At 36.4% G+C, this 12,090-nt stretch overlaps 1 protein-coding gene across 2 annotated transcripts in view; it reads right to left on the bottom strand.

Moving 5' to 3' along the window:
* Positions 1-332: 332 nt before the first annotated feature.
* LOC104082405 (splicing factor U2AF 35 kDa subunit) overlaps positions 333-12,090 on the bottom strand; it is a 12,914-nt gene continuing 1,156 nt past the window's right edge. The window contains exons 2-8 of one of the 2 annotated variants that reach the window (XM_009585525.1): positions 10,271-10,337; positions 9,397-9,463; positions 6,001-6,050; positions 5,295-5,393; positions 3,948-4,081; positions 3,515-3,607; positions 333-1,042 (exon numbers count right to left, since the gene is read on the bottom strand). In XM_009585525.1, the coding sequence (XP_009583820.1) occupies positions 904-1,042; positions 3,515-3,607; positions 3,948-4,081; positions 5,295-5,393; positions 6,001-6,030 (495 nt within the window). In that variant the 5' untranslated portion in view covers positions 6,031-6,050; positions 9,397-9,463; positions 10,271-10,337 and the 3' untranslated portion in view covers positions 333-903. Of the gene's footprint in view, positions 1,043-3,514; positions 3,608-3,947; positions 4,082-5,294; positions 5,394-6,000; positions 6,051-9,396; positions 9,464-10,270; positions 10,338-10,922; positions 10,954-12,090 lie in introns of both variants that reach the window. The other variant, XM_009585524.1, reaches the window with a different exon arrangement.

The raw sequence follows: 12,090 nt of genomic DNA, 5'->3' as shown, positions 1-12,090 counted from the left end.
TGCTTTTCATTAAATGACAGCTAAGAGAACATAGAGTGAAAAAAACCAGTCTGTTAAGAAATTTGGACCTTGTATTTAGGACCTTGCATTTCCTTCAATAGATCCTATGTATCATGTTGCATGGAGCATGAGTTTTTTTAAAAACCTCACCTGCCTACCTATTACAAATCATTGCAATAAAAATACTACTTTTTTTTCCACACTGCTCTAGGCAACTTTCTTTCCAGCCAAAGACAAGGAATTTAGTGAAGAATCATAAAAAAATTGAACTATGAACTCTGGCACAGCCAGGAGTAGCAACTCAACTACTCCAGAGTGCTTAGGAAATAGGCTTTAGATTTTACACCAAGAAATTGGATTTATTGTAAATGCCACAGTCACATTGATAGACAGCGCACAGACTTCTGGTAACAAACAAACATACATTTTTGTAACTAAGCGTTTCTACTTGGTAAATAAATGCATTTTGCACAGCCTTCCTTTTAAATGTGCCTAAACTAACCTAAATAAGCAGACAGCATAGCAGAAAAGGGAAACTTATGTGAGTAACTGTTTCTTAAGCAGTATATTATTTTTACTATGTATATAATATTTTATATTATATACACACACATTTTCATCAACAGTTCAAATTATACCCGAATAAAAAAAAAACAAAACCAAAACTGGCGCTCCTCCAATACATTTACCACCTTTCCCTCAGGCATAGTTAATCCAGGTATTTGTCAAGATAGAGGAATGACAGTTAAAAAGACTCCCCCCACAAGAAACAAGTTACACAAAGAATACTGTATCACTACAAATTTTTTATTCAGAAGCCCATCTTTAAAAAAAATCTCATTATGAACTTGTTTGGTCAAACTACAACACTTTCTAGCAGACATACAGTAAAAATGGCATGGCTCAGAATCGACCAGATCTTTCACGATCTCTTGACCGCCTCCTATCGCGCTCACGTCCTCCTCCTCCTCCACCACCACCTCCACGACCACGATCTCTGGATCTAGACCGACGTTCACGGGACCTCGACCTGGATCTATGCCTTCAAAGAAAGTTTGAACATTTTATTGTTTCATCACATTCAGCAATTTACTTGCAGTACCACACAGTAGAACATTTAAAGGATATAAGTAATGAGGAGAAGAAAGACAACGTGGCATTAGAAGGATTGGTAAATTGGCACTTAGGCTGCAAAACCATGAATTTACAAACTGAACAAAATTAATACCGAGGAGTCAACACACACTGTTAAAAGACTCAACTGTTCACTGCCAGTCATCCATTATAACGGGTGTGGAAAATTTAAGCAAAGGCACACAGAGGAACCAAATGCACTTACACAGCTGTTAATTAAAGCAGCAAAAGAAGGGGACACCTGCTTTTGCAGTTATGAATAGCTTTTAACAACACACAGCAAAAGCCTACAGCTGTTTGTAAGTCCACTCCTATTAAATCAACTGCATTAATTAGCAATTACAATTCAGTTCTCTTTTTTTTTTTTTGCTTCTCCCCCCACCACTTCCAGAAGCTATTAGTATTTGCAAATAATCTTCCCTGCCTCTGAGGTCAATGACTTAAATTCAGGAAGAAAGCTAAAACCACCCAGAATGTACTGCCAACACAGCTACTATGGATTTATAGTTTATATGGCACTTGTCAAGGAAAAAGAGTAGTTTGAATGTTTTTAAGCATTTTAGAAAAGTCAATTTTATAAAATAGGTAAACAGTACAGTTTTAAATAGGTGTAGGAATTACAGCAGAACTAAAAAGCTCAGGGAAACGAATGCTACAAGTCTTAAGTTTGCAGAATATTGTTCCACGGCAAGATGTTTTGGGGTGGGAGTGTGGGTGGTGACAAATTTTACTATGACAAGAGACACATATGTAACTCTTGCATACCATTGAGCTGCCCAGAATTACTAAATTAACCTATTATTCAAAAGTTGTGGTTTACCCTCCTTTTTTCTACTCAAAAAACTTTGATGTATTTCATTCTGTGTAGAACTACTTTCAGGTCTACAATCTACCTGTGAAACCCCACTAACACAAGAACTGTTTTTTTTTTTTTTATATTGAGCCTTACTGCTAACCTGTGACAGCTTTAGCTGCACAAAGAATTTAAATAGGGCCAATAAAGACAAAACTGGATGGAGGATTCAGCTATTTTATTTGTTTTGCCACAGACTGAAATTGGGCTATGGGCAAAACAATCATATTCCAAAGCCAAACACGTAAGTCTGATCTTTCTTGCAATAAAAGGCGATACCTTTTAGTTAGCCTTACTAAGCCCGAGAGATCCAGATTCAGATTCATAGAAGTGACCAAAAGGCTAATACAAGAGCATACTTTGTCTTTTTCATAAGTCATTCTAACATCTTAAAAGCTTATATTTCAGTTTAAGTTAATATTAATTGGGCTATTTTATGGAAGTATTTAGGCACAAATACTTATGTCTAAGCAACACAACCTGCATTTTCCAAAGTTAAATTCATCCTCACAAATTCTAAGACACTGCCAATTAAAGACATTTATAGGAAAAACATGTTCACAATCCCAGGCTCCTTCCATGATTGAAACCTACAAAATTGTGCTCTATATAAAAAGAAGCTCAACAATTTTACATGCCTATCCTAAATAGCAAGGTCCTAAACATAAGCAGATTGAATCCAGCTCAAAGTGAACCATCCACAAGACAGGTATCATAGTAACAGCACTGGTATAAGCCTTTCTACAAGGTACCTTAATAAATAAATAATTTAATATAAATACATAATAAAATGTATTTATCACAATCTTTTTTTGCCATTAAACAAAATTACTATTCCTTTGCCCTACTGAAAATTCCTATCAAGAAGGGTCACATTGTGAGGCTAGTATTAATAAAAAGTGAGCTCAATACAGTGATCACCTGTTACTAACACTAAGGAATGAATACGGGCTAGGAAAGTTAGCCATTAACTGTTAAAAACAAGTAAGGCTGGGTATTGAATATGATCTATAGACCTGCTTGATTGTGCATAATGCTGAAAGTGGCCAATCTGATCCTGCCAAAGTGCTCATTAGCCAAGTATAGCCTGCTTTTAACAGAGGCCACAAGCAAATACATTTAGAAGGCAATAAAACAGAGAAGAGGCATAAAGCAATACTCCTCCCAAATAATGTCCGCCTGTAACAGTTCGCAGTTTGGAGATTTGAACCACAGGTAGGTTCTATGTACTTAGTAACCCAGTGAATATTCTTCTCCTTGAACCCTGCCTTCTCTTAAAGCCACATCAACCCTCAGCATCCCAGCACCGCAGAGCAAGCAGCACCATAACTTTTTTTTTTAAAGAAAGACCTATTCCTCGGTTCTAAACTGGCCACTTTCTAGCTTTACTTGATGCCCTTTCATTGGCATGTGTCAGAACTGCATCAGAAAAAACAAGAGAGGTCTTAAGTTTAAAGGTTTGCCTTCAGAATTTTCAGCAACCGATCCTTACTTTACCTGTTTTAATCGTGTTTACAGCAAACTTACTTTTTACGACGACGCCCATACAACTCGCGTCTTAACTCTCGAGAAATGGGCTTCAAATGCATAAAGTTGCAGAAACCTCCTCGTGTACACTCTCTGAAACAAAATTCAAGAGACAGTTGAAACTCCCAGCTCTACACTGTATCTGTTTGCCCTAAGCCCTAGTGGACCTCTAGCCATCTAAAAGTTAATCACCTCTAACAATAAAACCAGTAAATTGAAAGCACCATTTACTGACACTGACTCACTCCTAGATCAAAATCCTAAAAAGATGGCAGAAGTCAAGAGGTTGACTGCAGGTCCTCCATAATAACATTACCTGAAGTGGTTTTCTTGCTATGCTAAGCTACGCATAAAAGCCACACCCAAGCAACCACCCTGTCTGTGCAAGCATTTCGAAGAGACTGCCATAGGCAGACAGGAAGTCACTTTTTACCCCATTTCATATTGACGGCAACAGGCCTCTCTGAAGTCAGTCACAGGTGAAAGCTCAGCATGAATGGGCTGTCCATTAAACCAGCGATTGTTCAGGTCTATCACAGCCTTTTCTGCATCTTCTTCACGGCGAAACTAAAAGCAAATTAACATTTTCTCATGTTATAGAGAAGCAACAGAAGTAGATCAAAGACTCCTATCAAATCCATTGCGTGATATCTGAGGCTTAGGACTAGTAATCAAAGTAGAAGCTACTTCAGAGTTCCTGAGACAGTCCATCAAATCAAGGGCAGAGACACTAGCTTTTCATTAATCAGGACTCAGAGCTAATCAAAACATGGATATTTTCTCTTATTTATGTTCTACTTGGTCTTTCAAGTTTTGTGGCTTGTATTAAAAGATACGATAGAAGATACTGTGTTTTCTTAGTACAACTTTCAACGAAGAGAATGCTTAAGAGTACTTTCTAGAACACCAATGCTCCAAGTATAATGGGTTTTTTTCAAACATTTAAGAGAAATCTGCATGAGAACTGAAGCTCTCATTCATTTAAATTAGAATTTACAAAAATCTGATCCTGTTTTACGATGAATGTAAAACTTAATCTGAAATTCCTTTTCACAGCTAACCACTTGCAGATTTTTAAAAACAACTTTTATTTCTGATTATGACATACACAGCTGAGAATTTTGGGCATGAAAATACCTTCCAGTTACAGGAATGTACAGTAAAAATATTAAAACAAACTCTCTCACACCTCCCCAACACTGTGTACACACAATAAGATTTCCGCAGGTGACAACTTTGTACTCAGTACTCAAGAGATACCAATGACTTTTAAGAGCTAAACATAAGTGCTCCAGTTTGCACCCTAAACCAGCCAGCTACTGCCAAATGTAACTTGATTACAAGATGTTTTGTTTAACTGGGAAGTTAGAAAATAAATGCACCTGTTGAAAATAAACACACCTGTTGCGAATAAACCTCTGCTCATATTGAAGTGCTTAAAAGGCGGTGTGATGGGAAGACAGACCCCAAATTAATCCTGGCAAACTAAACAGTCCAGCAGTGGTGACTGTGTTTATACAATGTAAAAAAACCAAGTGTTAATCTTTATGAAAATGACACAGACTTTGACTATCAAGAAAGCCTCTCATCATTTCTTAAAATTTCTTTCAGACTCCATTCACATTTTCACTCTTTTTACTTTATATTGTGAAGTTGGAGAGGAGCTTATATCCTGAAGAGCTACTCTCACAAAATCTACAGGCATACAGTAGCTTTTAAAATTATATATCAATAAATACCACCCCTACTGATTATATAAACATGTCTCTCTTTATCCTACCTTTACGTATACATTTCCAACTAGATGATCTCCAAGGTTATCACAAACGTTCATCTCCTCAACTTCACCATATTTTTCTTCCATTTCTGTGAAGACCTCCTAAACACAAAGCAACCAATTAAAAATTTGCAGCATGTTTTTATAAGTACAGAAGTACTGCATTTAGCTGTTACTAAGTACAAAAGAAGGCCTTCCTTAAAAAAGCAAAATAAAAAACCTTTTTTTACATTTCTGATTTTAAAATTAGTACTTGCTTGGCCCGTACTGTGTCCATCTGTAAGTACAGCACTAACAGGATACAATAAAAAGCTACAGAAAACAATATGCATACAGTATTTACAGAAATTACATAAGATGCACTGAAAACCCTACATATAAGGCTTGATGCTATAGTTTTACTTAATTTGCTTCTATACAAATAATTAAGTATAGTTTAAATTTACAGGAAAGAAGGGGATTATGGAATCAAAATGCTACATCGCTTAAGTTGCTGATTTTTAAACAGTCTATTATAAAGTTAAAGCCAAACTAACCAAAGGTTATACCGGGAAATATTTAGCACTGAAAGTTGTAAGTTTTATATGAACACCTGAGGAAACAAGTGCTTTTCTCTGAATTCATCTAATTGTGCTATACACTGAATTCATCTAACTCATTTGTGACAAATCCACGAACGCTTTAATGCATTTTTACATCTTTTACATACCTCAAAGAATTCATCATAATGTTCCTGCATCTCAACATCGCTCACAGCACCTGTAAAAAACAAGAGTCATATCGATTAGAGCATATAAATACGGAAGACGACATTTTGATCATACTACAAAACAATCTAGAGAGGCCGCCTGGAGCATAAAAGACACCATATAGCATGGAGCTAACTAATAGGAATATTAAAAATAAGTATGTGTGAAGAGCTTTGAGTCCCCAAAGTATATGTCAAAACATTACATTGACATGATCAAATCAGAACAAGTTTTAATCAGAGCCAAACTTGTATGCCACAAATTTAAAGGAAGGGGAAAGGAATTACTTTGAAATATCACTTAAATTTAATGTACAGTCCCACCCTCTATCTACCAACAATTTTACCTAAACAGAAGGCAAGTGCTTTGTTACATTTGCATATTTTAAAGCGTGATTACAATTTAGTGTTCCTCTTCCTAAAGGCAGAATTTCATTTTAACATGTCCACCTCTCCAGCATATACACTAGAATTTGAGAGTTCACAATGTAACATAGCCCAGGATTTTTTTTTTTTTTAATTTGCTCAAAATAGTTACTGAAATGACACACTTTTCTCAGTGCCCTCAAAGAAGCGTACCATAATGCTTTGCAATAGACAGCAATTTGCTAGTTTAATTTTGAATATCACTTAATTTTTCTGTAGTCCTGCAGAACACCTTTTAGTGCAAGACAAGCCAGCCATATATTCAGGTTAGATTATTTTCATGCTCCAAGCTGGACTTTACAAATGAGCGCTGCTTGCCTGCTGCTATAAAAAAACAATGTAAGTTTGGCTGATTTTTCAAAGCATTAAGAATATAAAAATAAATTTCATTTATTTCTTCCAGTCTACAGCATTTTAAACTACATTAAGCTGTATACATTAAAGCCTAATGTATTAGCTCTTCAGCAGTTAAGTGGTTTATTAAGATCAAGCGGAGCAGTTTTAAAATGAACCCTGCATTTTATGCTAGAAAAATATTCTAGCCTTTAGATTACAAACACTACTGTTTTAGTTCACAGAATGTGAAAGACAAGAAGCTGAGCCAACAAAGCTGAGTTTATTCACTTCAGGCTGCTATGAAAAAAAGAGATGCTTTGGGGTCAGTCATTTTTGGCTGATGTTACCATTTGGATGAACTTTACATTTTTATTCAAAGGCTCTAATATTAACCAGCCACACTCTCTGGAACTGTAATTACTTTTCTTCCACCCAGCTCATCTCCTGGAGAAGACTAAGGGGCATTTGTTATATAGTTTAGGCTAGCAATGTTTCTGCATTTGAAACATGTTTGCTTTTAAGAACTTTCTTCTTCCCCACCGCTTCCCCATGGTTATATAGCAAGTTGAGGAATATCAAACATTAAACCAGTATTTCTAGACAGTTTAATACTTAACTATATTCCCAAGGTTCTGCCAACACCACTGATAACAGCTTACTAATACCTAAGGATTTTTTTTTTTTTAAAAGATATCAGACAGGGGCTCTATGAGCCACACTGGAATAACTACTTTTTACCAGATGGACAAGTGCTAAAAACTTATAAGGAGATTCCATTGTCAAATTGAGATCATAAGCAACAGTTAGTTAATGACTACTTGAATGTCCTTCTAAAGTGGGAAGCATACATATGCACAGGCTTTACAAACATTCATATTCCAGGGCTACCGGTATCTGAACCTTGAGAAGCCCAATTACTAATTAAAATACTCAAGAAAACTATTGCTGTTCAAAACTAAGGTTAATCCTCTACGACGGCAATAGAAAGGAAGACAGTTAAGCAACAACAACAAAAGCATTAAATAGCTACCCAAGTTACCCATTTAAAATACATGCAGTACTTAAGTAGGGACAAATATCGAAAAAACCAGGGAGCCAGGAGTTTCAGCAAACCTACTGATACCAGAGCTCCAGCTCTACCACAGAAGGTACAGTTAGGCTCTGTTCAACAGCTACCCGCTTGTCAAGACAAACTAAAGTTGGATACCAGCATTTAGAACGCTAGAGAATCTGTTCAAGACTCTTGCAGCTGTACAATCTAAACAGCTCCACAGACCAAACTGCTGTAACTCTGTGCAAATTAGTTACCAGCGCATTGAGAATTTAGGGACAGAGTGGAAATGCCCAACTGTAAATTTTTTGGTTTACTGAAACAGCATTAACTACTAAGCATCTGCAACAAGAAAGCCTACAAACCAATAGAACTGTTTAAGCATCTACACAAACTTACATAGCTCATTATGTATCTAGCTTGATTGCGTGACAAAAAACTCAAATTACTTAATTGGGCCATTATTACTTTTAGAAGCAGAAGAGACAGTGTTGACTTTTAAGTTAGTGGCTGATTTCACAAAGCATGTCTAATCAAATGCTGGTAACTAATCTGAACTAGTCTATAATCCAACAGTCAAAAAAAGGAATAGCCAAACAAAGCTTTATTACCACACAGTCAATATTCACTTCACCAAGAAATATTAGTTAGAAAATAACACCGATCCTTTTTGGTCCTAAAACTTTTTTTTTTTTTAAAAAATCTTATTCTAATATTGATGATTCGATCACAATGATATATCAGTAATCGCCGATCAACAATCCTGGTCATTTAACTTCTGCCAGTCTCACAGTAGGTGTGTTTTCTTATGCCCATTCCTACCTCATGAGGAGTCATTAAATTAGTTCATGACCATACCCAAATGCCTTCCCCTCCTCAAAAGTACTGTTAAAGATATATTTTCCTAGGTAAATATGCAACATGGTTTTGGAATTTGAATTTTCAAAGCATGGAAGGAATTTTAAGCATGCACCTATCCAAAAAGGACAGCTGCCAGAAAGGAAGTGTTGTCAGTCAAAGTGTATTCTTCCAAAGTAGACTCTAAATGGAAGCTGCATTAACCTAGGACAAATTTCTGCATGCAGTCTGAAGTTTCAAATTCAAGTTCTCTTTAACATTTACAGAGCAGGAAATTTGTTCTGGATGAAGTCAACGTGTCATTGTCCTGCTCTTTTAGCCAGTGGAACCTAATGGATAGCACAAAACATACAGAAAAGCATTCCTAGGATGCAGGCAACTGGCAGGGAGAAAGGCGGAGTGAAGAAAGCAGTGCAACCTGGACTGCTTTTCAGGGGAGGTACAATTTCAACCCTTTTTGATTTGATAGATGGTATTCAGATTCCCCTCATAGTTTTGGGAGTAGGGAGGAAGGTAAGTGGGGCAAAAAAGTTTTTGGGGTTTTTTTTTGTGTGTTTGTTTTGAACACATTTAATGAAACGTGGTCAGTTTGATCTGTTAAACTAAAATGGTAGACCAGCTTAAGTCGACACTGAGCTCTGACAATCAAGCCCAGGGAACCAGTGAAGGAACTTGTATGAACTTACAGCGCAAACCGTCAGCAGACTGGGAAGAGTTTTGAGGGTTACGGTAAATGTTCAAGAGGGCAATGGTCTGAAATACAAAACGCAACAACTTTATATTATGGAAAATAATTTTAACAAGAAACCGGTTTCCTTTAGGGTCGCTTTAGCCGAGTCTGTGCTGAAAGAGAGGTGGTTATTCTCTCCCAAGAAGGAGAACTTTCACTTAGCTGGTGACCTTTCTGAATCAACCTAACACTGTAAAGTAATAGAGATCTCATGATACTCCATTATTGTATTTTTTTTAAATTTTATTCACCAATATTATTATAGAGGGGTTTTGCATGGTTTCAAGCAGATATGTAATAGATGGCATCCAAACACAGTATTCAAATTAGAAGCATAATAATTTGTTTGGCTTTGGTTTTACTGAATGGTTTCTTAGTAGCAAAACCCCAGGGAAGGAAGTAATACAATAATTACAGCATAACATGAAATCTCCATTTTCCTAAAAAAGTTAAGATGAAAGAAAACCCACAGTTTTGGGAAACTTACCGTACATCACATATATACCTATTTTTTTTTTTCTTAAATCAAGAATTTGAGAAATGTCTGCAGTTTAACCCTTTAAAAAGAATGCAGCGTTACTAAGCAATCAAGATTCACTTTGCAGTGCAAAAGAGAATCTGCATCAAGTCCAATTTATGCAGTCAATCCTGCGTTCTGAATTGCACACATTTGACAAGTTCTTGATCTATGCGCAAGAAGAGTTCCGTCACTTGTCCTGTTTGCAACAGCTTTATGTCAGCAGCTCAGAAGCCAACATTATTTTCTCATAATTAGGAGTGGGCTCTTTAACACCATTCTTTAAAAAAATTTCTCCAACTGTGGGACTTACAGTGTGAGCCGTCAGCCGTCTGTGCACTGTTTTGGGGGTTACGATAGATGTTTTGAATCAAGATGGTCTGCGGGGAAAAAAAATAAAAAGGGGAATTCTACTGGCTGCTGTGCATATAATAGACAATTGCAAAGAGACAACTTGTTTGCAAACAGCTAAAAGTAATATTTTATTCTTAAGACTTCCTTTCGTATTTGCAGAGTATCTTCCAAAATTGCATCCAGACCATCATATTATGAAAACAGTTTTAATTAACCACCAAGAAAGAGCTGCATTGTGTCAACAGCTATCCTCAATACGGGAGTTGTGAGGCACAGTAACCTAAAACATCGAACTACATGATATTACGGAGATGCCTAGCTTTCGAGACCAGATTCATTATCTTAAGTCTAGGGGAAAAAAAATAGTGTTATGTGCACAGCATATAATACATAATGCCACAAAGACTAAAATGTTAAACCAGATAGTAAGGTTCTTAGGCAAGAGCTACGTCTCATTTTGTGCATCAGGAATTTCTTGGTGGAATTTCTGTTTAAATAATATAATAGCATCATAGGTTCACATGTTTCCGATCCTTCAAATAAGGACAATATCCTTTTAGCCCTTCTGCTTTTTACTTGAAGAATTAGCCCAGGCAGACTTGAAACCTTACATTTGTACCGTTCTTCTTAAAATCAAGTTGTCTGAAAAAACAAACCATGTTTAAGTTAGTAAACTAATATTACAAAAAAAATCCAAACGTCCATATCACTGTAAGCAGCTCAAAAATTGAGATTTGATTACTTAAAATACAAGCTCAGTGTTAGTTAGTATGAATCGCAATCCCCAAATATTATTTTAGCTTACACATTATTATTAGTCACAGTAAGAATTCAGAGCTTAAAAAAGTCACAGGACCAGCAATGTCATACCTACATATGTTGCCCACTTAACATGTAAAAAAATCTGTAACATCGCATTTAAAAAAAAACAACACACGCTTGTTTTATAACGGGTATGGTCATACCAACCAAAGCTTTGTGCTTCCGTGGCCCAGGTTTAAAGTAACTATGTTTTAGCCTACAGTTGAAGAGAGCCAGAAACATGCATATAGTTACAGTGTTTCTGCTGATTGGTGGTAATTTGATCACCCTGGATTGCACGACCTTTACTAACACAGCTCTTCTATAAAGTAGCTGCACCAGCAATAGCAACAGAAGATAAAAATACTGTGCCGGTAACTTCCCATTAGCAAGATATCTGTTCTTCTATTTTCTATCACAGCTGATTATCAATCTGCATACAAATAAAGATTTCTGTAGTGAACCCTACCCATCTGCCAGGTACATCTGACATGTTACAGTACAGCACGTCTGCCAGGTGCGATGCTGTAGTGGTCCAAGACATCACTGGATGTGCTGAACCACTTCAGCTGGCATTGCTAACTGCAGTTTCTAAAGGAAAGCTAAAGCCTGCACTGCCAGAGGAAACCATTGTCGCACACAAAGTTTTTTTGTAAAAAAAGATGTAGTTTGTTTTTTTGTGGGTTTTCTTGTGTGGTGGGTTTTTTTTGTGGGTTGGTTGGTTGGTTTGTTTTTAATTTAAAGACAGCTACTGTGGAAGTTGTCTAATTTAGAAATATTTTCTAGTAGCCAATGACCTAAATTCAGGTCTCTAAATAACCAATCACATTGCAGCATGCTCTCCATGTAGGCCAGCAACATGGAATAGTTTTGAAAATGGACAATATTATTTTTGAGATACAATATTTACATTAAAAATTATTAGATTCCTAGAAGTGTAAAACTGTTTTTGTAGATGAAGTACCAGGAGTGGTCCCT

The sequence above is a fragment of the Fulmarus glacialis genome, unplaced genomic scaffold (assembly GCF_000690835.1).
Source record: "Fulmarus glacialis isolate BGI_N327 unplaced genomic scaffold, ASM69083v1 scaffold16639, whole genome shotgun sequence".
NCBI lineage: Eukaryota > Metazoa > Chordata > Aves > Procellariiformes > Procellariidae > Fulmarus > Fulmarus glacialis.
The sequence above is the reverse complement of the archived record's forward strand: the minus strand, read 5'-3'. Positions and strand labels throughout refer to the sequence as shown.